This window comes from Pteronotus mesoamericanus, unplaced genomic scaffold (assembly GCF_021234165.1).
Source record: "Pteronotus mesoamericanus isolate MK-2021 breed Mesoamerican mustached bat unplaced genomic scaffold, CSHL_Meso_final contig_78, whole genome shotgun sequence".
Taxonomy (NCBI): Eukaryota; Metazoa; Chordata; class Mammalia; order Chiroptera; family Mormoopidae; genus Pteronotus; species Pteronotus mesoamericanus.
This window is the reverse complement of record NW_026555258.1, coordinates 11,765,101-11,787,838: the sequence shown is the minus strand read 5'-3', so window position 1 is coordinate 11,787,838 and position 22,738 is coordinate 11,765,101. Positions and strand designations below refer to the sequence as shown.

General features: G+C 46.1%; 1 protein-coding gene across 1 annotated transcript in view; it reads right to left on the bottom strand.

Moving 5' to 3' along the window:
• Positions 1 to 22,738, bottom strand: part of CDK5RAP2 (CDK5 regulatory subunit associated protein 2) — a 162,042-nt gene that overhangs the window by 118,882 nt on the left and 20,422 nt on the right. Inside the window, exons 4-11 of the mRNA XM_054584470.1 lie at positions 20,321 to 20,431; positions 16,853 to 16,929; positions 10,207 to 10,330; positions 7,623 to 7,777; positions 4,047 to 4,209; positions 2,923 to 2,976; positions 1,943 to 2,062; positions 182 to 274 (exon numbers count right to left, since the gene is read on the bottom strand). Coding sequence (XP_054440445.1) covers positions 182 to 274; positions 1,943 to 2,062; positions 2,923 to 2,976; positions 4,047 to 4,209; positions 7,623 to 7,777; positions 10,207 to 10,330; positions 16,853 to 16,929; positions 20,321 to 20,431 — 897 coding nt within the window. The remainder of the gene's footprint in view (positions 1 to 181; positions 275 to 1,942; positions 2,063 to 2,922; positions 2,977 to 4,046; positions 4,210 to 7,622; positions 7,778 to 10,206; positions 10,331 to 16,852; positions 16,930 to 20,320; positions 20,432 to 22,738) is intronic.

Genomic DNA, 22,738 nt, shown 5'->3' with positions numbered 1-22,738 from the left:
ATAAATATTATATTATCATATTGACGAAGGGGCTGGAGAAGCACCCAAAGCTGGTAGAGAACCTCCTTTAGCTAGAGAGATAGTTGACCACTATTAAAGACCACTGCGTTCTCCTCAGTTCCTTCAGCTGCGAAGGCCCGGCCTCACCAGGAGTGACACTTCAGCCGAAGGGAAAACTCACCTGGGATCTCTGGACCTGGGTTTCCTGGCGGGCCTCTTGAGCTTTAGCAAAGGCAGCACTGAGCTCTTCAATTTCAGAGTGAAGTTCTTCAGCCTGGGTAAAAATAGAGACTAGCAACCAAGGATGCAACTGGGCTACTCTCTGCAAGGCCCAAACACTTTAACTGGGGAACGGTGCTTACAATCAAGGTCTTTGTAGTCAGGCATGAAAGAATCTCTTTGAGACTCATGCCCTCAACTATAAAATGAAGATACCACCACTCACCCAACCATAGCACTGCTCGGTTAAACGAGGTAATGTGTAGGGGTGCTAAAATAATGCCTGGTTCATGCTGTAACTATCAGTATTGTAATTGTTCATATAGAGGGCCCACCCACCAACCTAGCCTGGCTACTCCCATGTACCCCAGTCAGCCCACGGTCACACCCTGGACATTGCCGGCACCCAGAGCTGCCCCACCATGTGTTCAAGGTCTCTGACTTCGGCTGGGCCCAGAACTCCCAACCCAATATGAATTATAGCTACTATTATTATGACCCAGCTCTCTGCTGCATCTGATAGTCTTTCTGAGTTAGGTGGCTCTCACCTTGGCTACTGGCCTCCCTGCTTCTGCTCTCTCCCTCTTTTAACGCACTCTCTGGATCTAGGCACAGACCTGACACTAAAATGCAAATGTGGTTACACCTGTCCTGCTAAGAGTCTTCAGAGGAGTGGCATCTAAGCAGTAAACAGGAATAGTTCCCCCACCACCAGCTGGCCCCTTGCAATCTCTCTGGCTTCTTCTCTCACTTAAGTTCTGCACATGACACTATGACTGCCTCAAACTGCTTTTGGTTCCACAAAAACATACCGGGCTCTTATTCCACTGAATGCCTTGACCAGTGTTCTTCCCTCTGTGTCAGCTGGCCTCCTCTCCTCTGTCTCCTTTCCCAGCCAACTCCTACTCATCCTTTAAGATTCAACTCAGACACTTCCCCTCAAAGTACCACCCACTCCCTTCCCAAATACACACCCTAAACTGGAGGAGGTCCCCAGCCCCCTGCATATCCCTCGACCACAACAGTTTTACTGTCTTTCTTCCCCACCAGGCCTGTGAGCAGAATTGGGTTTTCTTCCCTATTTCTGGGCCACGCAGTTACTGAGACACAACAGATTGCTGTACCAATGATAAGAAAACAGCACAGAATCATTCAGCCACCACCTTGGATCCCGAAGACAACAACCCACATAATTATCTAATTACCTTGGCCTTACTCCCCAAAATTCCTTTACCTCAGTTTTCTGTTGTCTTTCAAAAGATTAGACCCACACTGCCCAGTATGGCAGCCACCAGCCCCCTGTAGCTACTGGGCACCTGGCATTGGTTAATCTGACTTGAGATGTGCTATTAGCATATCTGGACTTCAGATTTTTAAAACTGTTAAATACTTCATCGTTACTTTTGTTCTATTGATTAGATGTTGAAATGATAATATTTGTCATATATACTAGTAAAGTTCATTTTACTTGCTTTTTACTTCCTTTGATGTGGCTATAAGAAAAATTAAAATTCTATCTGTAACTCACATATTTGTATTCAACAGTGCTGGGTCAGACACACCAAAAGAACTTCTAATTGACTAAAGAACCCTTACCCTTCTTTCTACAGTCATCTCAGCTGTCTTACAAACTTTTTACTTAAAGCTAAAAATTCAGGGTAGGACAGGTCAGTCACAGAAGTTAATAAAGAAAAAAATCTCACTTGAGGTGTATCATACATACCTCTTTTTCCTTTGACTTTAATGCCATGGCTAGACCCTGAATGGCTTTATCCCTCTTTAAACTATTTTTCTTTTCTGTAGCAATTTCTCTTTCCTTCTCTCTCAGGTCCTCCTGAAGTGCCTAAATTACATTAGAAAAAGACCCACTAAGGTGATGTGTTCCAACCAAAACGCACTGCAAGTGTGGCTTTAAGAGCGTGCTTAGGCACAGCCCTTCCATCTACTCCTGCCAGCCAGTGGTTAATGTTTCCACATAGAGCTGAGCGTGGTGGCATCGGCTCCGAGGCACCTAGTTACTGCTCACGGCAACAGGGCTGGGTGAAAGGAAGGTGATCGGACCAGTTAAGACAATGACAGCTATTCTGACAGGAAGGACTCCAATGCCTTCTGGAGTTTGAATATAGTCACATCAGAGTCTTTGTCACCATACCAGGTTATTTGGGGGAAATAACAGATCATTAATTTCATTCCTTAATGCTACAAAAGCTAGCAGAGAATTTGGTTTGATGGAGACAGAACATACACATTCATAATGTGAGTTCATTTCTAAAGATAATCACTGCTGCCTCCCTCCCAGGCTGCCGTGAGGATCAAACAAGACAACGGACGTGCAAGTACTTTCTAAGCTGGCAGCTGCCATACAAATGCCAGCTGCTGGGACTAAGGGACCATGGAGCAATGGCTTTGGAATCAGACTGCAAGTCGGAATCCCTGCTGTATCTCCTCCAAGCTGCATGACCTTCGACAAGGGACCTCGCTGCTCTGAGCCTCACGTGCCACATCTGCAAGATGGGAATGCCCGCCTCACAGAGGTATTACAAAGACTGCGAAACCGCCTGCATGGTGCCTAGAGCTTGACTGGCAGACGGCAGCATTCAATGAGTGACAGCTAATGTCCCACAGAATTATCTCTTGCACTCGGAATAAAGCAAGAGCCAAGGAAAAATCTTCAACACATTTTTAAAAATTGCATCAACATACCTGGATCCTCTCTTCAAGGCGACTTCTTTCCGTCTGGCGCTCCATTTGTGCAGCCTATGAAAAGGCATTAATTGGTGCCCAGAAGGGACCCACAATCCAGTGGCTTCCCCAGAACAATTAGAATGAGCACCTCATTTACTTGCTGTTCCCCCTGCTGCCGAACTCATGAAAGCATGGGTGCACTCCTGTCCCACCCAAGTGAAGACAAATGTGAAGATGAGCAACCCACACTGGTTGATCACCAGCCCCACAGAGGGTAAACCACGGAGCTACTGGACAATGAGAAAGGACAGGGCCGAGGAAACGTGACACAGGCTCCAAAGGAGCAGGAGAGACGAAGGTTGATGACAGCCAGAAACTAAATGGTGAGGTTACAAGATTTGCTGCTGTGTCGGGGACAAAGGAGACCCTGCTCCATAAAGAAATCAAGACTTTTCACAAGCAACCAGAGCGTCTCCTCAGGAAAACATACCACACACAGCAGCCACCGTGGTCCAACAAGAAAGGGAAGGTCTGGACTAGACCTACATGCACGTCCAGGCCCTGCCCGCCCTCTTCCAAAGAGCTTGCCATGGAGGTCGCCTAGTGTGGGGAGGGGTCCAGGGAAGCTCTGGGGTCAGCACCAGTAACCTGCCTCTTGGAGCCGAGGAAAATATAACAGCTCCTCTGAGCAGAGCCTGTTTCGAGGGATCGCGATCTCTGCCTCACGGGGTGGCCAGGACTAAACAGGCCGCGTAGTGAATCCCTCTGTGCGCTGCCACCCAATGAAGTTTCTTAAGACCTCAAGCCTGCCTCTAACCAGAAAAGGTGAACCGGGTAAGTACCACAATGTTATCCTAAGAAAGCTCAAGGGATGAAAATAAAGTCTCTGGGCCACAACAAATTAGCACACAGTTAAAACAGAGGCGAGCAGGTATGGACTGATTCTTTAACCAACTCCACGGACACAAGGCTGGAGGGGAAAGAACATGGCAGGGCCCCTGGCAGAGGCAGTTTCTGCTCGCCCCTCAGCTGACAGGGCGATACAACACTGAGAAGTGACCACGGGGACTGAATGGGCATCGCATTTCCCTCTGAGTCTCGTCTGCTCATTAAAGTGTCCCCTCTGTGTCCTGTCGCCTCACCTCAGTCTCCCTCTCCTTCTCTTCCCTCAGAGCAGCAGAAGGTCCTCGGAGCTCTCCCGATGACATGTTCTCATCAGGAGACACCATCTGAGATTTCTCCTCTTTAAGGCACTGAATTAAAGCTTCTTTGCTCTTCAAAGACAGCTTCAACTCCTCAATCAGTCTAAAAGGGAACAAAATTTAAATATTAATTCTAAGCTGTTCTCTTAGCTCAGTGGAGCAGGAGGAGGTAGGAAATGGGGCCAGACATCTTCAAAGTAGACATGTCCAGTGACTGAACACAAACGAAATTGCATTTTGCAAATCAGGGATTAAGGGCCAGGATTCCTGTGACATTAACTGTCCCCTCACCTCCAGCCTGGCTTGGGTCGATCCAACCTCCCAGCTGCCAGACAACGGTCCGACTGAGCCACACCCCTGCTCAGAGGTCAACAGCCCCACGGCTGACAGCAGTGGAGCGCTAATTTTTTTGGCCGAGAAATCTTCTCTCCAAAAGAAATCTGGCACTGAAGGTTAAACTAACATGACCCATAAAGCAGAATTATTCTGGTAAATAATGTGGGGGGGGACATCTCTCCAAGGCTTCTAGGGTCAAAGGTTAAATAAAATGTGCTGTCTTCCAAGATAAAGGCCACGCTCCTCGGCAAGGCGGCCAAGCCCGAGCTTTCCGGGCCTGGACCAGGGCCAGCCCATCGCCACTCGGGAGCCCCACTCCCAGCCCCCTCCCAGGGCCAGGCTGCACTGTGCCCCGGGACCTTCATTCACAGGGTTCCCTGCACCCAGGATGCCCTTCACAACTCCACTCCCACCTCCGCCTGATAAACGCCCATAATCCTTAGTTAGGCTTAGGCTTAGTTAGGCGTTATTCTCCTCAGGGAGCCTTGCCAACTGACATCCCAGATGCCTCCTGAGGTAGAGCTGAACACATCCTTCTCCAGGCCACCAAATTACCTCTATCAATGGTTCCCTGACAACAGCCACATTATTTAAGCTCTCTAAGCCTGCATCTCCTCAGCTATAAAATGGGGATAACTTGCTTATGTGCAATGGAGATAAGCTATTTAAAACGGCCCTACCCAGCTCCAGGCATATGGCAGAACTCAACAAATGACAGTTGCTATAATTATTACTTTTCTTTTTAGCACTTGATGATTAGCATTTTGTCAAAGGACCGTAAGAAGAGTGTTTCTAGCTAAGCTTAAAAGACAACTTACTGTGGTAGAAAGAAGCTGGTCTCCAAGGGTGAAGGAGGGGAGACAGCTAAAAGCAGTTACAGCACCTGGCACCGCACTGGTGCATTGTCTGAACATGTGTGTCTCCCCAAAAGTGAAGGCATTAGGAGGCGGGCCTGTGGGAGATGATGAGGTCACGGGGCTGGAGCCCCCATGAATGGGAGTGGTGTCTCATCAGTGAAGCTCCAGAGACCCTCGGCCCTTCCGCCAGGCGGGGGTACAAGGAGAAAGAGGGCCTGAGAGGGCCCCTCACCCGACCACACTGGCATCCTGCTCGTCGACTCCCAGCTCCCCCGGACTGGAAGAAGTGTCTACTGTTTACAAATGACCCAGTGCGTGGCATTTTGCTGTGGCACCAAATGGACTAAGACAACTGAATACAGAGGGAACTGGCAGCACCAGCACAAGGCCCCCAAAACCAGGAAAGAGGAGTAAGGGTGCCCTCTAGGGGCTCAACACTGAAATCACCGGATAATCAACTACAGAGGTAGAAAGTCATCCAACTGTGCATGAAAACGGGTGTGTTGTATTGTGTGCAACTCACACCTCAACAGAACTGATGTGTTAGTGACCTTAGAGCGAGTCTCCTCGGGATGGAATGAGCGGACAGGCCTGCGGGGCTGTGGCCGAGCAGGAGCCCCAGGCCCCCCTAAGGGGCAGCAGCGCTCCAGCAGGACCATGGCCCAGTCCTCCCTCACCTCGCAGGCTTTCAGGAGCATCTGGAAATCCAGGCTCTTACACAAAATCATATTTTTTAAAAAATATTAGCAACTAGTTAAACTTCAAAAAAAATTCAGATAAAACATATCTGCTGGCCCGACTTGACCTGCAGGGCTCCTCACTGTCAGCTGCCTTAAAAGACACAGACGAACTTTAAGGTCCGATTGGGGGAAACCAAACGGCTAATGCATGGACCTTCAGAAAGGGTGGTGGGAGCCCAGAAACACATCCTTGTGAGGGCCCGGCCCAAAGCCCAGTCCAACTGTGTGGCAGACTGGAATCCACCTCACCAGGGCACGACGGAGGACCCTGATTCCGGTTCTGTGCTTAGCACCGACCTTCAGAGACTGATCTGGCTTCCTGGACAGGCCTGCCCTCAGGGAGGAAACACTCTCCACTCGTCCCAGGAGAGCTCCACCAGGGAGCCGCACCCCGGGCGGCGGAAGCCCCGTCTGGGCATCTGGCTGCTGCTGTGGTCTCTGGGATGTGGCTGGGGTACACCCCCACCCCTGCCTGGGTCAGACGCATTTGCAGTTCTGGCAAATCAGGTTTCTGTGCCTATCCAGCCAGCCCTCTGGGAAACCCCGGAAGACGAAGCCTTTAGCAAAGTCCTGACCAGACTACCCATGTCCACGGAGACCTCGCCGCTCGGACCAGTCAGTATGCAATACGCATTAACCCTTCCCAAATCCCCTTTTCCAAAAAGTTAAGAACCCAAGTTTCTGTCCTCTCCTCCGCAGTGACCTTGAAGTAAGCCGGGCTCCGCACCTTGGCCCATGCCGCCCGTCAGCAGCAAGGCCTCTCCCGACCCCCAGCACCCTCCTCTGACAAGCCTTCCCTGCCCCATGCCCACGCAGAGGGGGCCGCTCCCCTACTTTTGTCACAGCACAGAACGCTGAGCTTGGCTCCAGCACGAAATCTATTTTTATGTTGGTCCCCTCCCCACACACTTGGGAACGCCATACAAGGAAGAGAGGGCTCACCTCCGCATTCCGGGCACCCAACGCAACAGCCGTTGGGTTCATGAATGAATCCTTAGCTCCTCCACTTGAGGCCTTAATCCGCAAACCCAAGCACCTTCTGGGCTCTCCTCTTGGATGCCCACAAACCCCCAACCCAGCATGTCCCAACTGAAAGCTCATCTTCCCACGCCCTCTACCCAAAAACATCTTTCTCATTCCCCCCAAACTCAGCACACTCACTGCCGTGCCACCACGGCTCATCTGGGCGAGGGGGTATCGCTGCAGCCCTTTCCCTCGGTCACAAATCCAACCAGCCACCAAGCCCTTTGAGCCAACGTGTAATTCTACCTTCTACAATACAGGTCTCTCTTATCCCCTAGTTCTGTGGCCTCAATCCTGTCACCATCAAGATTAAGGGAAAAAGGAAGTCAAGATTGTGTTCCCTTTTTCCTTTGGCTTCCAGGAGGCTTAGAGCCAAAACCAAATGCTAAATTGAGTATCCGAGGAGATGAATTTCTATCTACTACCTCTATCTCTCTGTCCTCGCAGTCCTGGGTGTCTTACAGTGGGACCAGGGAGGAAAGGGAGGGGGAAGGAAGGGACAGTTCTTTCCCCGCGCGGCCAGACGATGACTGTCAGGGGTCACAGGGACAGGGCCACACCTGTCTTTCTCCTCCAGGCCCAGAGCCATGTCCACGTTCCCCTCGTGCATCCTCTTCATCTCCGAGAGCTTGTTTTCCAAGCTTAACCGCAGAGCCTTCTCCGCTGCTGTCCCTGCCAAGGCCTTTTTCAGTTCTGCTTGGGCAGCTTTCACATCCTAGAGTTAAATTAAATGCATGTGATGCAATTTTTCAATACAATTGGGAACACTTTGAAAGGAAATTGGATTAAAATATAAATATTTATGACTTTTTCTCTGGCACATTTCCCCTCCCTGAATTGTACTATACATGGGGAGAATCGGTAATAAATACATTTGCCAGCCGTCTTTCCTTCTTGTATCCTGAAGAGTAATAGGCATTTCCAATGGAAAAGACTCAACTCTATAAGAACTGTTTTGGTTTTGAAAAATCAGATCAATATTTACAGCTCAATGAGAACAAGGAGAAATGTGCCTCTCAATACCTAAACACACATAAATCTCAGAGTCGTCATAATCTCTACGCAAATTCATCCCACACCCTAGCGCCCCCTTACCAGCTTGTTGGGGTTTTTTTTAAAGATAATGACTACACAATTCTAAAGTACATTTTCTCTATCTCCAAAGTGATTGAGGTGGTGGAAAACTATGTTCTTCCAGAGTGCTCAGAGAAACCAACAAGGAAATTATCTAAATGACGCAGGCAGGGTCTGTGTGGGGAAAAGGTGCTCATGAAAGTGACCCGGGAGCAGCCAGGCATCTCCGACTACGCCTGCCAACTGCCTCTGATTACACCACAAAGAGAAAAGTCCAATCATACTGGGTTCAAAATCAGCCAGCACTTATTTTCTGTGTGACCTTGGGAGTCACTTAACCTCTCTGAGCCCGAGCTTCCCAATCTACACAACAGGGATAAAAACCATTGCGTCCAAGAATTGTTGGGAGACCTGTCAAAGGCCTGCTGCGTCACAGGAGACTCACACAAACGTGGCTTCCTCCCCATCCTTTCCCTCCAGTGCCTCCCCCAGCACTGTTTCCCCACGAGGCTCGCCTGCCAATCTCGGTGATAGCTGGGAAAAATCACCTCCCAATACTGCAAGACCAAACAACAAAACCTCTTATTTACTGAGAGCCTACTCAGAGCCAGGCTCTATTTTTAAATATTACGTTTGATTCTCACGCCACCCTAAAAAGTGGCATATTACCGCGGTTTAGAATGCAGGCTCTGCAGCAGACCTCTGGGCATTCACTGCCTGTGCCACCTGAAGCAAGTGACTCAGACCCTCTGTGCCGGCCTCTGTTTCTTTTCGTTGTTAAAGGAAGAGGAAAGCATTTACCTCCTAGGCTAGTTGAGGGGATTACCTAAGTTAATACATGCAAAACGCGGGGAAGGGCGCCCCACGCGTGGCAAGCCACTGATGAACTGTTGCAGCGCTGCTGCTATTACAGCTACGACAGCAAAGCGGGCAGCGCGAGCCTCAGGTTCCAGAGGAAGAGGCAGAGGCTCCAGGAAGGCAAGTGCTTTCTCCAAGGTGACAGAGCTAGTGACAGAGCAGGGACTCAACCTAGTACTGTCGGTTGTGTGGGCACCTTAAAACACTGGGCAGGGCTTACTGGAAAAAATAAGATGAATGAACAAGATTAGGTTAAGTGCCCTCAAAGGCTCACAATCACCTGAACTAAAATTCAGAACTTGGACTCGGAAACCCTCTCTGAGCCCATTTCTTCGTCCATCTGATCAAGGAAATAGCTACACACACCCGTGAGGCGGACACAGGGCTGAAGTCGACATCGTGACTGGAAAAGACCACTGCGAGCTGCACAATACAGCACAAATGCACCCACTCTTTGTAGTCAGAAGTGCTTTTTGGAGCTATTTCTCCTCATATCTGCTTAGAAGAATCAGGGCTGCAGATATGGAAAGTGAGATGAAACAACAGTCTCCAAAGACCAAGAATTAAGTAACTAGTTTACTCACCACTAGCTCTAAGTGGAGGAAACTTTGTTAATACCTGGGAGTCAGGCTTTTCTAACCAAGAAACACCCTGACTCGTCAGTCACAGGAAGCGCCTCACTGAGAACCAGGGTGAGGAGGTGCCCACACAGCGCCTCCCCAAGAGGCAGCCGGGATGGTGGCCCGGGCGCTGGACGCGGGGGACAGCCTGCATGGACGCACAGTGGCCCGCAAGTCAGGAAGTCTCGTTCCAGGCTTAGCTAATGAAGGACGAGCCACTTCCCCTCTCTGGGCCTCAGTTTCCTCTTCAGCGAAGGAAAGGCACTAACCGGGGCGACAGGAGGCCGGGGTCCACAAGCAGCAGTGGCCCATCTGAGTGCAGGAGGGGCTGGGATTGCTTGTGCTTCTCTCCGCGCCTCAGTGTCCCCACCTATAGGAACGAGACCATACCGGCCACTTCGCAGGGTGTAAGGGTATAGGTTCCGTACGTCCAGTGCCCAGAATGGGGCTGGAACCACCGAGATGCCCAGTGAGGGTGGCTGTCATGCCTGCGGGAATTCTGACAGTTTATGAGGGGAAAAAACACAATCCTGCCCACTCCGTTATTAAGCCACTGCAAGAAACACATTCTCCTCAGGGCTTCCAGACTTGCCTCTTCTAAAAGGAATATCCGTTTGGTGAGGAGGTCCTCGACCTGCTTCACCTTCTTCTGAGCATCCTCTTTCACCCGCCGAACTTCAGAGCCGCCCCCCTCAGCAAGGCTCTCAACTGCTTTGCTGCAAAGAGAGGCAAATACAGGTGACTGTCACGTGGTGATTTCAGGTGAAGCATTTTAACTACAGCCCCACTATGTGAGGTGTCAAGAAACAAGGAATACTCCTATAGACCCGTTATTTTAATTAATATTTGTTAACTCAAAAGACACTGATGATATAATATATAAATGTATCAAAGTAACATGTTGTACACCTTATACTTATACAATGTCATATGTCAATGATGTGTCAATAAAAACACATATTACTTAGCCCTGGCCAGGTAGATCAGTTGGTTAGAGCATCATCCCCATACACCAAAGTTGTGGGTTCGATCCCTGTTAAGGGCATATACAAGAAGCAACCAGTAAGCCCTGGCCAGTGTAGCTCAGTTGGTTAGAGCATCGTCCCCTGGCCAAAAAGCTGCAAGTCTGATTCCTGATCAGGGAACGTACCCAGGCTGCAGGTTCGATCCCAAGCTGGGGAGGCAACTGATCAATGTTTTTCTCGCATCAATGTCTCTCCTCTCCTTCCCCTTCCTGTCTCTCAAAAGTCAATCAACATATCCTCAGGTGAGGATTAAGGAAAAATGTTTAAAAAAATACATACTATTTTAAAAAAAAAGTAAGAATCGTTTGTAATCTTACCACTCAGGATGGCTAAGATAACATTTTAGCATACAGCCTTTGAAGCATATTCTACAAAAATAGAATCATACAGTATACATCCACGATCTGATTTTATCACTTAACACACTATAAACATCCTTCTTTGTCAATAAATATAAATTAATATTTAAAGGCTACGCATTAATTTGCTGTATAGAATGTACTGTATTAAATCAGCCCCTATTTTTAAAACATTTAGATTGTTTCTGATTTTACACATTTGTCCAATGATACCTACGAAGCTCTGGGAACAGTGGTCAATATAAAGTATCCAACAAATGTCAGTGTTATTGTTTATTATTATAAGCAATGTTATGATGAAAGCATCCCTGTATGTATATACTATCCAGTGATTTCCTGAGGGTCAATTCCTAGAAAGAGAATTACTGGGTCCAAGTGTAAATACTCTTTTAAGACTTTTTTGACAGTTATTGTCAAACTCCCCACCAGGAAACTTCCAACAAAGTACATGTCCATCAGTGGCAGGAAGGGTGGAAAGCCAGCCTGCCAAGCCCACACACAAGGAAACTGTATGAAACAAAAACGAATCTGAGGAATCGGAGGCGTGGATGCCTCATCCCCTGCCAGCTGCAGGGGAAGCACTGCACCTATGGCCCAGCGACGTGAGCACAGGCCACCACGTAGGGCACGAGGGGAGGCGGCCAGGCGAGCGGCCCACACTCCATGCTACTCGAACGCGCAATGCAGAGCGCCCGTCGCTGCGGCACCAGGGCGTCCTCTCTCCGCCTGGCAGGCAGTGGTGGCGATGGCCCGCCGAAATCAGACACAGGGTCACAACCACTGACGCCTCACACTTTGGTTCTCCCCACAAGAAAAACAGGATCGGATATGAATTTGTGAGACATACCCAGAGCAGGTCTCATCAGATTTCTGAAATGACTGTGGGTTTCCTGAAGGCAGAGAAACATAAAGGAAATGGCTCCACCTAAAGCTGGTTTCTCAGAAAAACAGAACAAATCTATTCACGACTAGCCACCCAAGCCCTCCTTGAGGGGTATGTAAGACTTTCCCAAGCAAGAGCCATGTGATCAGACAGGCACATGTACCGGCCACGTGAATCTGTGACTGGGAACAATGGAAAGTCAAGAGGGCCGTACTTGCTGCCCAAGCCTCAAATATGAACTGCCTGCAAATAAAGACTTTATTCATGTCTTGTTTCCTTTCACCAAGGAGCCTTCAGAAGGCCCTGGTGTCATGATATCATTTCAATGGAATTCAATGTGAACAACTGGAAAGATGGAACATGGGCTCTGAAGCTGAACGGATCTGCTTCCAAGTTTTTCTCTCATGTCCTCAGTGTGACTCTGGGTGAGTTACCTCTTACACCTCAGTGTCCTCGTTAGGAAAATGAGGTGATGACCTCTTAGAATGAATGTGCTAACACATGTGGTGGCCAGGGCATGGTGCTCCTTCCTCTCTGATCTGAGTGATGCCTGAGAGCCTGTTGTCCGTGAGGCCACCACAGTGCCTGCCCCTGCTGAGATGCCCTGAGCCGCCTCCTTCTACCTCCTGCTGGCGTCTGTGCTGAAAAAGGCTCATCTGCGGGCCAGAATTAAGGCATCATTGCCACGTCCACATTAATGCCATGAAACGTCCTGAGCCCACTCCCTCAGCTCATTTCTTGACCAATACTGTCTGGAGTTCACAATCATTTCTGTCACTTCTCAGAAGGGCATGCTATATATATCGCTGCAAGAAATCTGGACTAGAAGCCTTTCCTTCCTCAGCTTTGATACAGAATTTTCCAGTCCTGAATTTCCTTGAACCACCTTGAATGTTTGAGCCCTTGGGCTTTCTAGAGCCTCCTCAGGAAAATGGCTCTACCGCGCCCCTACCTTCCACGCCACCCAGTGAGTGCAAATACACTGGCTCCCTCCCATTCACCCAGAGCAAACCTTTGTGTTTTACAGTCAGCCTCACATGCATTGTCAAGGGGCCGACTACAATTTTTAGCAAGTACTGGCATTATTTAGTTTGTTTGCATTTTAGTTATACCAATAAAACATACTTCCGATAATAAATGTTCCAACTTTTCATTTATCATCTTTGTATTTTACAGTTACTGTAGCAATAAAATTTACACTCAGCAGTATGGTGCAATTTTCCTCTACTAATGGAATTATTATTTTTGTTTGTGTTTTAAAGCTACAAAAATAAAATTTACTCCCGACAATATGTCTGCTTTTGTTTTTAATGTCCCCTTATGGTAACTGAAAATAGAACAATGGAAAGTCAGTGAACATACAGGTTTACTTCGCAGCAAGGCTGAATGGGCTCCAGAGGCAGACCAGCCCCAGCTCTGGTATCAACTTGGAAAAGGTCCCCCACTCCCCTAAGCCACAGTTAACACTTCACTCAAATGGGAGTAGGGGCTGCCTCCCATAACTGCTGTGAAATCAAATGCGGTAAAGCATGTCAAGTCCCAGGCACAGGGTTAGAGGCCAAAAAGCTTCTCGATAAATGTTAGTTCCCTCCCTTTCTGTCCTTGTCAAGAATACAGGTCTTGAGACAGAGAGCAAGACCTAAGGAGAGGAAAGGCTGAGAGAACTTGGCCTAATCCAGCTTTCCACCAAGCCTAAAACGAACCTCTTTAACCACCCTCACTACTCTTCCTAACCATCAACATTTCCTCTTGATTCTTTCCATTCTAATTATAGTTCTTTGGGAAAAGCAGGGGCTTTAACCATATCTCCCTCCCGCCCGAAAGAGAAACAACCATAAAACTCAAAAAGGAAGTGGAGGGCATAAATAAAAAGAAAGGTTTCCATTAACAGGTACATAGCGCGCACACACACTGCTAGATGCCGGGCAGTTAGAGGGAGAGAGAAAGGCTCAGTGGTAGGTGGGGTGCAGGTCCTGCGGCAGGTAACGCACGCAAAGGCCCTGCGAAGCAGGAACAGTGGAGAAGCCAGGGCTCAGAGGCCAGAGCCTTGCCTACAGGCGGAGCCAGCCGGAGCCCCTGCCCTTCCCCCCGGCCCTGTGCTCCCCTTAGGAAGAGGCTCTTGGCTGAGAAGACGTATAGTCATGTTGAAGAAATGAGAAACACACGTGAAAATAAAAAAGGAATATGAAACCTCATGTTGGACCAGAGTCACAAACTTGAGTTCTAATCCCAGCTCTGATCTTGCTGGCTGAGTGGTTTCAGCCACGGCCCCTCCCTTCTCCAAACTAGATTCCCTCCTCCCTCAAATGAGGTTTTCCTCAAGGTCTGAAGAACTCTCAGATAATGATGGACTGCAAAGAGATATAAAAGTGTTTCATAAGCTGAAAAGTGCTGCACACGAATGGGACTGTCCTCATGTGCCAGAGTGAGAAAGACAGATGTGGGCCAGGGCAGCCTCGTGTGACCTGACAAGAGGCTTTCTTCAGCAGAGTGGACGACAGGAAAGGCGTGCGGGCTGAGGAGGGCTGCCGGGGCAAAGTCACAGCAGCGGGAACAGGGACGTGTCTAGCGTCTGTGAACTGTGTTTGAGAGACAAGGTTGGCGGGCAGAAAGCAGGAGCAGCTAAGACGCTGTGAACGTTCTTAAACAGGGCTCACGATTTCGACCCCTAACCTGCCCTTGTCAGCTCCTTCCCACCCACTACATGGCCCTGTTGATTCTGCTTCTGGAGTGTCTTTCCAGTCCGCCCATCCATCTCTGTCACTGGTCTGTCACCTGCACCACTGGACTAGCCTCCTAACCGGTCCCCCTGCTTCCACCCCGACTCCCCCTGCAAAACCCTTCCCACTCGGCATCCAGAGTGACCTCTTAGAGAACAAAACTCTGATTGTGTCAGTTGCTTAAAACCCATGACTACTTTCTCCTTGATCTTAGGATAAAAGCCAAAATCTCTATCAAGGCTTCCATACCCTGCAAGACAAGGCCGGACCCCCTAGACTTCTCCTGCTTCCTTGGTCACGCACATTCCTTTCCCCTTCAACACTTTTCACTAGCCTTTCACCTGGTTAATTCCTACCTACCCCCCAGATCTCACCGCAAATGCTACCTCCTCAGGGCCCCTTCCCTGCTACAGGCCTGTATTATACGTCTATTCCCACTGCTGCGAACGCTCACAGCCCCCTTTACTTTTCTCACAGCTCCTCTCGCACTCTGTATTGATATATTTACATAAAATATGTGATATACAGAAAATATTTCAATAATATATATTATTGATATGCTATGTAACAATAATGTATGTTAATTAATTATATGTATTATTGAAGTATTTTATCCTCATCCCGCCCGCTAGAATGTCAGCCCCACGCGTCGGTTTGGATCACCGCTGCATCCCCAGGAGCCGAGCCCTGTGCAGCACAGCGCAGCTGTTTAATAAATATTTTCTCAATAAACTGATAAATAAGATCAGACCAAAAGGGACCCAATACTAGTTTGGGCAGTTCAGAAGATCTACGCGGACAAACACACGCACAAGCCCCCAGAGCACTCAGGTACTGAGGAGGGCACACAGCCTTGGTGAGTCTGGGCTTCCATGTGCACATGCCTGACTAAAAGTAAGTGCTACTCAAGATCTGCAGCAGTAGAAAACAGACCGAATTCTACCATGACTTCCAGGCTCGGTAGAGCAGAGTTGACTCTCTGCCTAGAGAATGATGAATGATGTGCTTCAGCGGGGGTGGGGAGGAAGAAACTACAACAACAAAAACAAAAACTTGATATTCCCATTTATTCATTCATTCACTCACTCACTCAGAACATACCACGGGTGAAAGGTCAAGCGGGGCCTGGGAACTTGCCGTCTACTCAAAGCCAACAGTAGTCCCAGTCCCAGCTGCTGGGCCTGCGGCAATGAAAAGAACGCTGCGACCTGGCCCAGGGCAGCGCAGCTGCGCCCGGAGCTGAAGGCTCCATGCTCCTGCCCCACGTCCAGCAGGAACTCTACTGCCGTGACACAGGAAGCACTTCCACCCAAGCTTTCCACTGGATCCTTGGTGAGCCAGCCCTGGGAAGTTGGTATCCCCACTGTACCCACAAACTATCGCTGCACCTCCATGACTCTTGGTTCATAGGATGAGTTGTCACCGGTCTCTGATGAGCTCTTGAAGTAAGGGAATATCTCTTTTCAAAAACATATGTAACACGAGTAATTATGTACTAAATGTTTATGAATGAATGAATGAATGAATAACCAACTGAGTCACGGGTTATATTCTCTGAATTGTGCTTGTTGTTCAATAAATAATTAATTAAAGTAATAGTTTTCGAATGCTCTCTAAGCAAAACAGATAGAAAAGCGAGCTCCTCTCGCAGAAGCCCCATCTTCGGTGCCCCCCCACCCCCCGCCATGGTCTCACCTACCACAGAAATCTCTGAGGACCCCTTTACGCCCCTAGGGCTTGTACAGCAATGAGTGAGCTAATGATGTGCTTAAAAAATCTGGATGGATCTCACAGATATATCACTGAGGAAAGGGACGAGACACAAAAGGGCTCATGCACCGTATGTGATTTCATTTCTATCAAGTTCAAAAATGGGCAGAACTACGCAATGGTGATACTACTAGTCTGCAAAGTGGCCATCTGTGGGAGAAGGTAAGTTCTGGAAGCACAAGAGGGACTTCTTGGGGGCTGGTGATGTGCTGGTTTCTGATCAGGATGGTGGCCCCACAGGTGTCTCCGCTTAATGAAAATTCATCCTGCTATACGTGTAAGATCTATTCATTTTCCTATAAGCTTAAAGAGTTTGTTGAAAAATAATTACATAAAAACGAAACCTCCCTGGGGTCCTCCGAGCCCAGCTGGAGAACAAGCGGCTTAGGAAGCACAAGGCTCTATTTTACGGACCCACTTAACCACCACCATGAGAGCCCTGGGTGACCCCCAAGCTTGTGACAGGACGGCAGGTACTCACGAGGCTTTGATGAGCAGCTGCTCTCTCTCCTGGAGCTCACGCTTCAGACTTTCTACTTCCACCTTCAGCTCGATGTTCTTTCAGGCGAGATTAGGGAAGAAAAGAAACAGTGTAAAACCACAGACATACTGTGTCTACCATGGGGAAACAGCGTTCCGCGTGGACTGACTACGCCATGCTTGTAATAGGCTGCCGTCAGATTCAAAACCTCATTAGCCTCGGGGCACAGGGAAAAGGGAATTATTGAACACTGGTGGTCTCAAAAGAAAGCCCCAGATTTCTCAAGACTTGGAACAATTATGTAAATTTTCCAAGCTTCTAACAGCCAGAGCATTCAAACATCGAGGCATAAATGTCATACAAGAGAGGCCGATTTAAAAACTGTTTGCCCTCCACCAAGCAAATTTACAAGCAATTCTGCAGTTTGCTTTTACCATTGCCAGGCAATTACTTCTGGTTGTTTACCATCATACATGGGCTGGTTGCAGCAGTGGAAACGTACAGCTTAAAAAAAATAAAACATGTGGATGGATAAATGGGAGGCCTCATCACTGCTTGTCTCATTTCAATGGAAGATTTCAGGGTACTCACGAAAGAGCCACAATTGCATAGGACAAGCTGTCTATTAGGGACACCACAATGTTCTCCAACCAAACGTCTTTCTCTTAACTGTCTAGAAGGAAGGGAGTCGCACATGGCCTTGGGCTCATAATTCACATGCGAATCCAAAGACAGAGTCTGCAGCAAGAAGACTTCAACATGAGACAGTGGGACTGGCCAGCTTCTCAAACCAGTCCGAAAATGTATCCCAGGCAGAATATCAGATGAATTCATACAACAGAAATGGGTCTGGGTGAAAAGATTTCACAGAACTGCTGTAGTTCCAGGTTCTCTTTGAAATCTTGCTCCTATTTTAACAATTCATACCAATTTTACATTCTATTCCATAACACGAGAATCATTTTAAATAAAAATAACATTTCCAGTAAAATTGACAATCTCAGAGGACATGCCTCCCTCCTTTCAGCCAAGCAGCTCAGGGAGATTCCCAGGCTGAGAAGTCAGCCAGAAAGGAAAGGTCACACTTGGGACCAGAAGACATGGGTTCAAATTCTGCCTCCACTCTTCGCCAAATGGAAACCGCGGTAAGTTGGGCAAGAGACACTCATTTATTCATTCCCTCTCTACACAGACATGTACTGTCCCTGTGATGGGCCAAGCACTGAGGACACTGGTAAGCAAGGCAGACACAGGCCCTGCCTTCACGCGAACACTGAACAGAAAACTGAAAGCGTGAGCCTGCGCACTCCAGAAGCGCAAGTCTGGGAGGCGAGGAAGCAACACTTCTCCTTTCAGATCCCCCAAGTGGCACATGGAAACCGTAAAACCCTCCTGACACGGGGGATTTCAGGACTAACTGAGCTAACGAGTGAGAAGAGTCTAAAGATGAGGCTCGGATTATGTTATTTTCTTCAACGTCCAACAACAGGAACTAAAGAAGTTATTTATGCAGCAGAACTTTTTCTAGAAGAAAGTGATCTCTGCATAAAGGACACGGAGTGACAGTGCACAATGCCTTCAATAGCAGTTTTGTGAAAACTACAGAAACGCCCTTCAAACTAAGGATTCCTTTCCAGCTCTCAGAAGAGCAAAGAGCTACGTGAAGCTGCTTTCAGAGATTCTGAGTGCTTTGCTTTCTGACGAACCCACTGGCACTCCAGCCTGGCGAAGTTAACAGAACACAGAACTAACATGTCCACTAGACTGTTTTTCACAAGCGCAATTCCTCCAATTATAAACTTAAATACATAATAATCATAATTTCTAAACCAAAAATCAAGACACCTTATTAGCATAAGAAGGAATATCAGTATAAAAAATAAAGAAGCGTTAACCCGCTATTAAGGAAAGATATCCAAGATATTATTAAAGAAAATTGCAAGCTACAGAACAGAACGTGCTTGCATTTATATAAAAAGGGGGCTTATACACATATACATTCGCACACATACTTGCTTGTATACACATAAAACTTCTCTGCCTGAGGAACCAGTAATTTGATTAGACCTAGAGGACTAGGAGACCAGTGTATACCTTTCATGCTTTTTGAATTTTGAATAATGTACAACTATAGAAAAACATAAATTGCAATAAAATCTGGTCATCTAATCAGACAATGGAAAGGAAGAGGTGACATAGCGTGGCCCAATGAGGTAGGCAAATCTGGGTTCAAAACACACCTCACCGAGTAGCCAGGCCATCACGCAAGTTACTGATCTCCCCGAGCTTCAGTTTCCTCTCCTGTAAGTGAGGATAATCTCCACTGCAAAGGGCTGTCTTGAGAATTAAAATAAGGTGATGATGTACCAAGGCCCAGAACAGTGCCTGACACAGAGAAGGCAATTAACACGCTTTGGCTTCTTATCACCCTAGGAGTTCTGAGATAGATGATAACTATATTTACATATAAAATGTTCTAGGCTATTATCTCTTCTTTGAAAGTTTTATTTTATCACCACTTCCTTCCAGAAAAGGGACGTCCTCTTTGTCTTTCCATCCCCACGATGAAAGAAAAAAATTTGCGTCTTGAGGGACAAGGGAGCCTTTCAATTCTTGCAAAAGCTCAGAAGCACAGTACAGTACAAACCCTCTTCAAGACAAGTCCATTTAAGTTCATCCACTGAAACTCAAGCAGAGTTCTTTTTCCTCCTTCAAAAGTTTCCACTGGTACAAACTTCAGAAGAGAAAAAAATGGCATAATTCCCAGGCCAAGGGCTAACCTACTGGAGAAAGCCAAAAAATAGGCACTGAAATATTGTTTGTACTCATGTCTTTTCAAGAAAGCCAAGGTCTTTTTCCAACTTTCAGAACCAAGGTTTGTTTTCAGGCAGAGGCCCCCAGGCCAAGACTTCAGATGGAAACAGACTTTTTTCCTGACAGTTATGAGCAGGCACAGAAATCCTGACGTGGGGCTGCCAATGGAAGCCTCGATCAGACAATGGTGGCTGTCGGCCTGAGTGCACGCTGGGGCTTTTCAGCTGTCGTCTCATTTTAATCCACACTAACAACCCTACGACAGAGGGACTACCACTTACCTCTGGAGCACGCCCACGGAGCTGAAATGACTTGCCTGCAGTTACAGAAATTAGTGGGTAACAGTAAGATTAAATTCCAAAGACATTCTACCATTTCACTGTCTTTGTCTCGATTATAAATAATTTTTACAAGGCAACTGAGATATAGTCCATCAGAAGTCCAGTTTTAAGAAGAGGAAAAATTAATCTTGTATCTATTTGCTTAATATTAAGGTCATCCTATTATCTTTGTACTCCCCATAATCAACTCAAAATTAAATGAAAGCAGCTCTATCTATTCATGCTTACTCTGAAAGCAAATATTAATCAAATTTCTGCTTGGAGGACGATGAGAAAAGATGTCAGGGATGGTGGCAAGAAGTAGGACACTCACAGTTTTATAGATGTGCTCGGTGGGGCCATCAAATTCCTGTTGCATCCTTTCCTCAAGGAAATAGATGCGAAGCTTTAGGTTAAAATTTTCTTTCTTCAATTCAGTGATTTGCTGAAAAATAAGCACAGATAGATTATCAAAAGTAAAAGTCTAAGACATATTACCTACGTTAATTCTCATAGCTTCCAAGGCTACAAATGGATTCAAATGTTAAATAGTAGAGGAAGCTTATCTTTGCTACAATTGTACCAACCCAGAATTAAGGGGTTCCCTCTAACCAAATTTAGGACAATCTGGGCATTAGAATGCATAATGACTACGTGAAGATAGAATTCAAGACTCCACACTGACAGTAAGTAAAGGAAGAAAAGAAAAAAAAAAAGACAGGAGTCTCTTCTTTACAAAAGAAATCCAGTTAATAAATGTAGAATAATAGGAACAGAAACTCATCATTACACAACCACTACAGTAATGATCGACTCAGGTAAGAAACATCGATGCTAAAAAAATTAGATGAAAGATGACTGGACAACATGATATTCACACAGTCTTACGCTATCAACCCCTCAGATGGCTTATGAACTACAAAAGGAAAAGGTACATTTAAAACCTAGCAGACACCACATGAACCAAGAGCACATACAGTTGTCCCTCAGCACTCACAGGAGATGGCTTCCAGGAACCCCAAAGGAAACCAGAATCAGTAGATGCTGTAGCCCTTTATACAAAACGGTGTGGTATTCAAATATAACCTGTATTTTTAAAAATATTGTCTATGGAAATATATCCATGGTTGGTAAAGTCCAGATGCAAAAGACACAAATACAGAGGGTTGACTATATTTATTATCACCCTAGTGGGACAAACTGACGTCTCGTGCCTCCTGAAATAAATCACTGGAAGTAAACAATTTTACTTAAAATACTTCTGCCCACAACCTTTTACCTGAACCTAATCAAAAGTTGTCAATCAGACACATCCAAGTTGAAGGATGTGCTGCAAAACAACAGACCTGGACTCTTCAAAAATCTAACAACAATCTTAAATTAAAAATGACTGGGGAATTCTTCTAAATAAATGAAAGTACTAGAGACATGCCAACTGAGTGCAATGAAATAATACAGTGAATCTTGAACTTAAAAAAAATAAAAAAAGCTATGTGGGGATAACTAGCAAAATTTGAATAATGACTTTATATTAGATAATAGTATCATGGTACTGTAGCAGAACATCCTACCTAAGAGCTATATGTTGAAGTACTTAAGGGTGTTACCAAAATATCTGCAACTAACTCACTAATGAGTGGGGAGGAAGGATTCCACCAAAAAACTATTAGAACTAATAAATAAATTCAGTAAATTTGCAGGTTACAAAATTAGTATTTGGAAATCTGTTGTGTTTTTATACACAAATAATGAACTATAAGAAAGAGACGTGAAGAAAACAACCCCATTTACAATTGCATCAAAAAGAATAAAATACCTAGGAATAAATTTGACCCAGGAGGCAAAAGACTTGCACTCTGAAAATGGAGCAAAATACAAATAAAATATACCGTGCTCATGAATTACAAGAATTAATAAAGTAAAAATGTCCACACTACCTAAAGTAATCTAAATGATTTAATGAAATTCCTATCAAAATACCCGTGGCATTTTTCACAGAACTAGAACAAAGAATCCTAAAATTTATAGGGAACCACAAAAGACCCTGAATAGCCAAAATAATCTTAAGAAAGAAGAACAAAGTTGGAGGTATCATCCTCCCAGATTTGAAACTATACTATAAAGCTACAGTAATCAAAACATACGGTATCAGCACAAAAACAAGTACATAAATCAATGGACTAGAATAGATAGCCCAGAAATAAACCAATGCTTATATGGTCAATTAATCTACAACAAAGGAGGCAAGGTAAAATTATGTAACTTTTAGAAGAATATATAAGGAGACACCTTTGGAACCTAGGGTTCAGCAGAGTTCTTAGATACAGCACTGAAGGCATCATCCATTAAAAAAAAAAAAGTTTAATCAATAAACTGGGCTTCATCAAAATTTAAAACTTTTGCTCTCAAAAACAGTGGTACGAGAGTAAAAAGACAAGTTATACACTAGAAGAAATGTTTGCAAATCACATATCCAGCATAGAAACTGTAGCTAGAACACATAAATAACTCTCGAAATATAACTGTAAGAAAACAACACAGTTTAAAAAAAAAAAAAAAAGGAGGAAGGAGGGAGGGGGCAAGGGAAAGAGGTGGGGGGTAGGCAGAGACAAATGTATTTGAAAAAATAAATTTAAAAAATGTGAAAAGAAAAGGAGGCAAGATTTTAAAAGGAACTTCACAGCAAAAGATGCACAGATGATAAATAAGCACGAGAAAAGATTTTCAACAACTTTAGCCATTAGGAAATGCA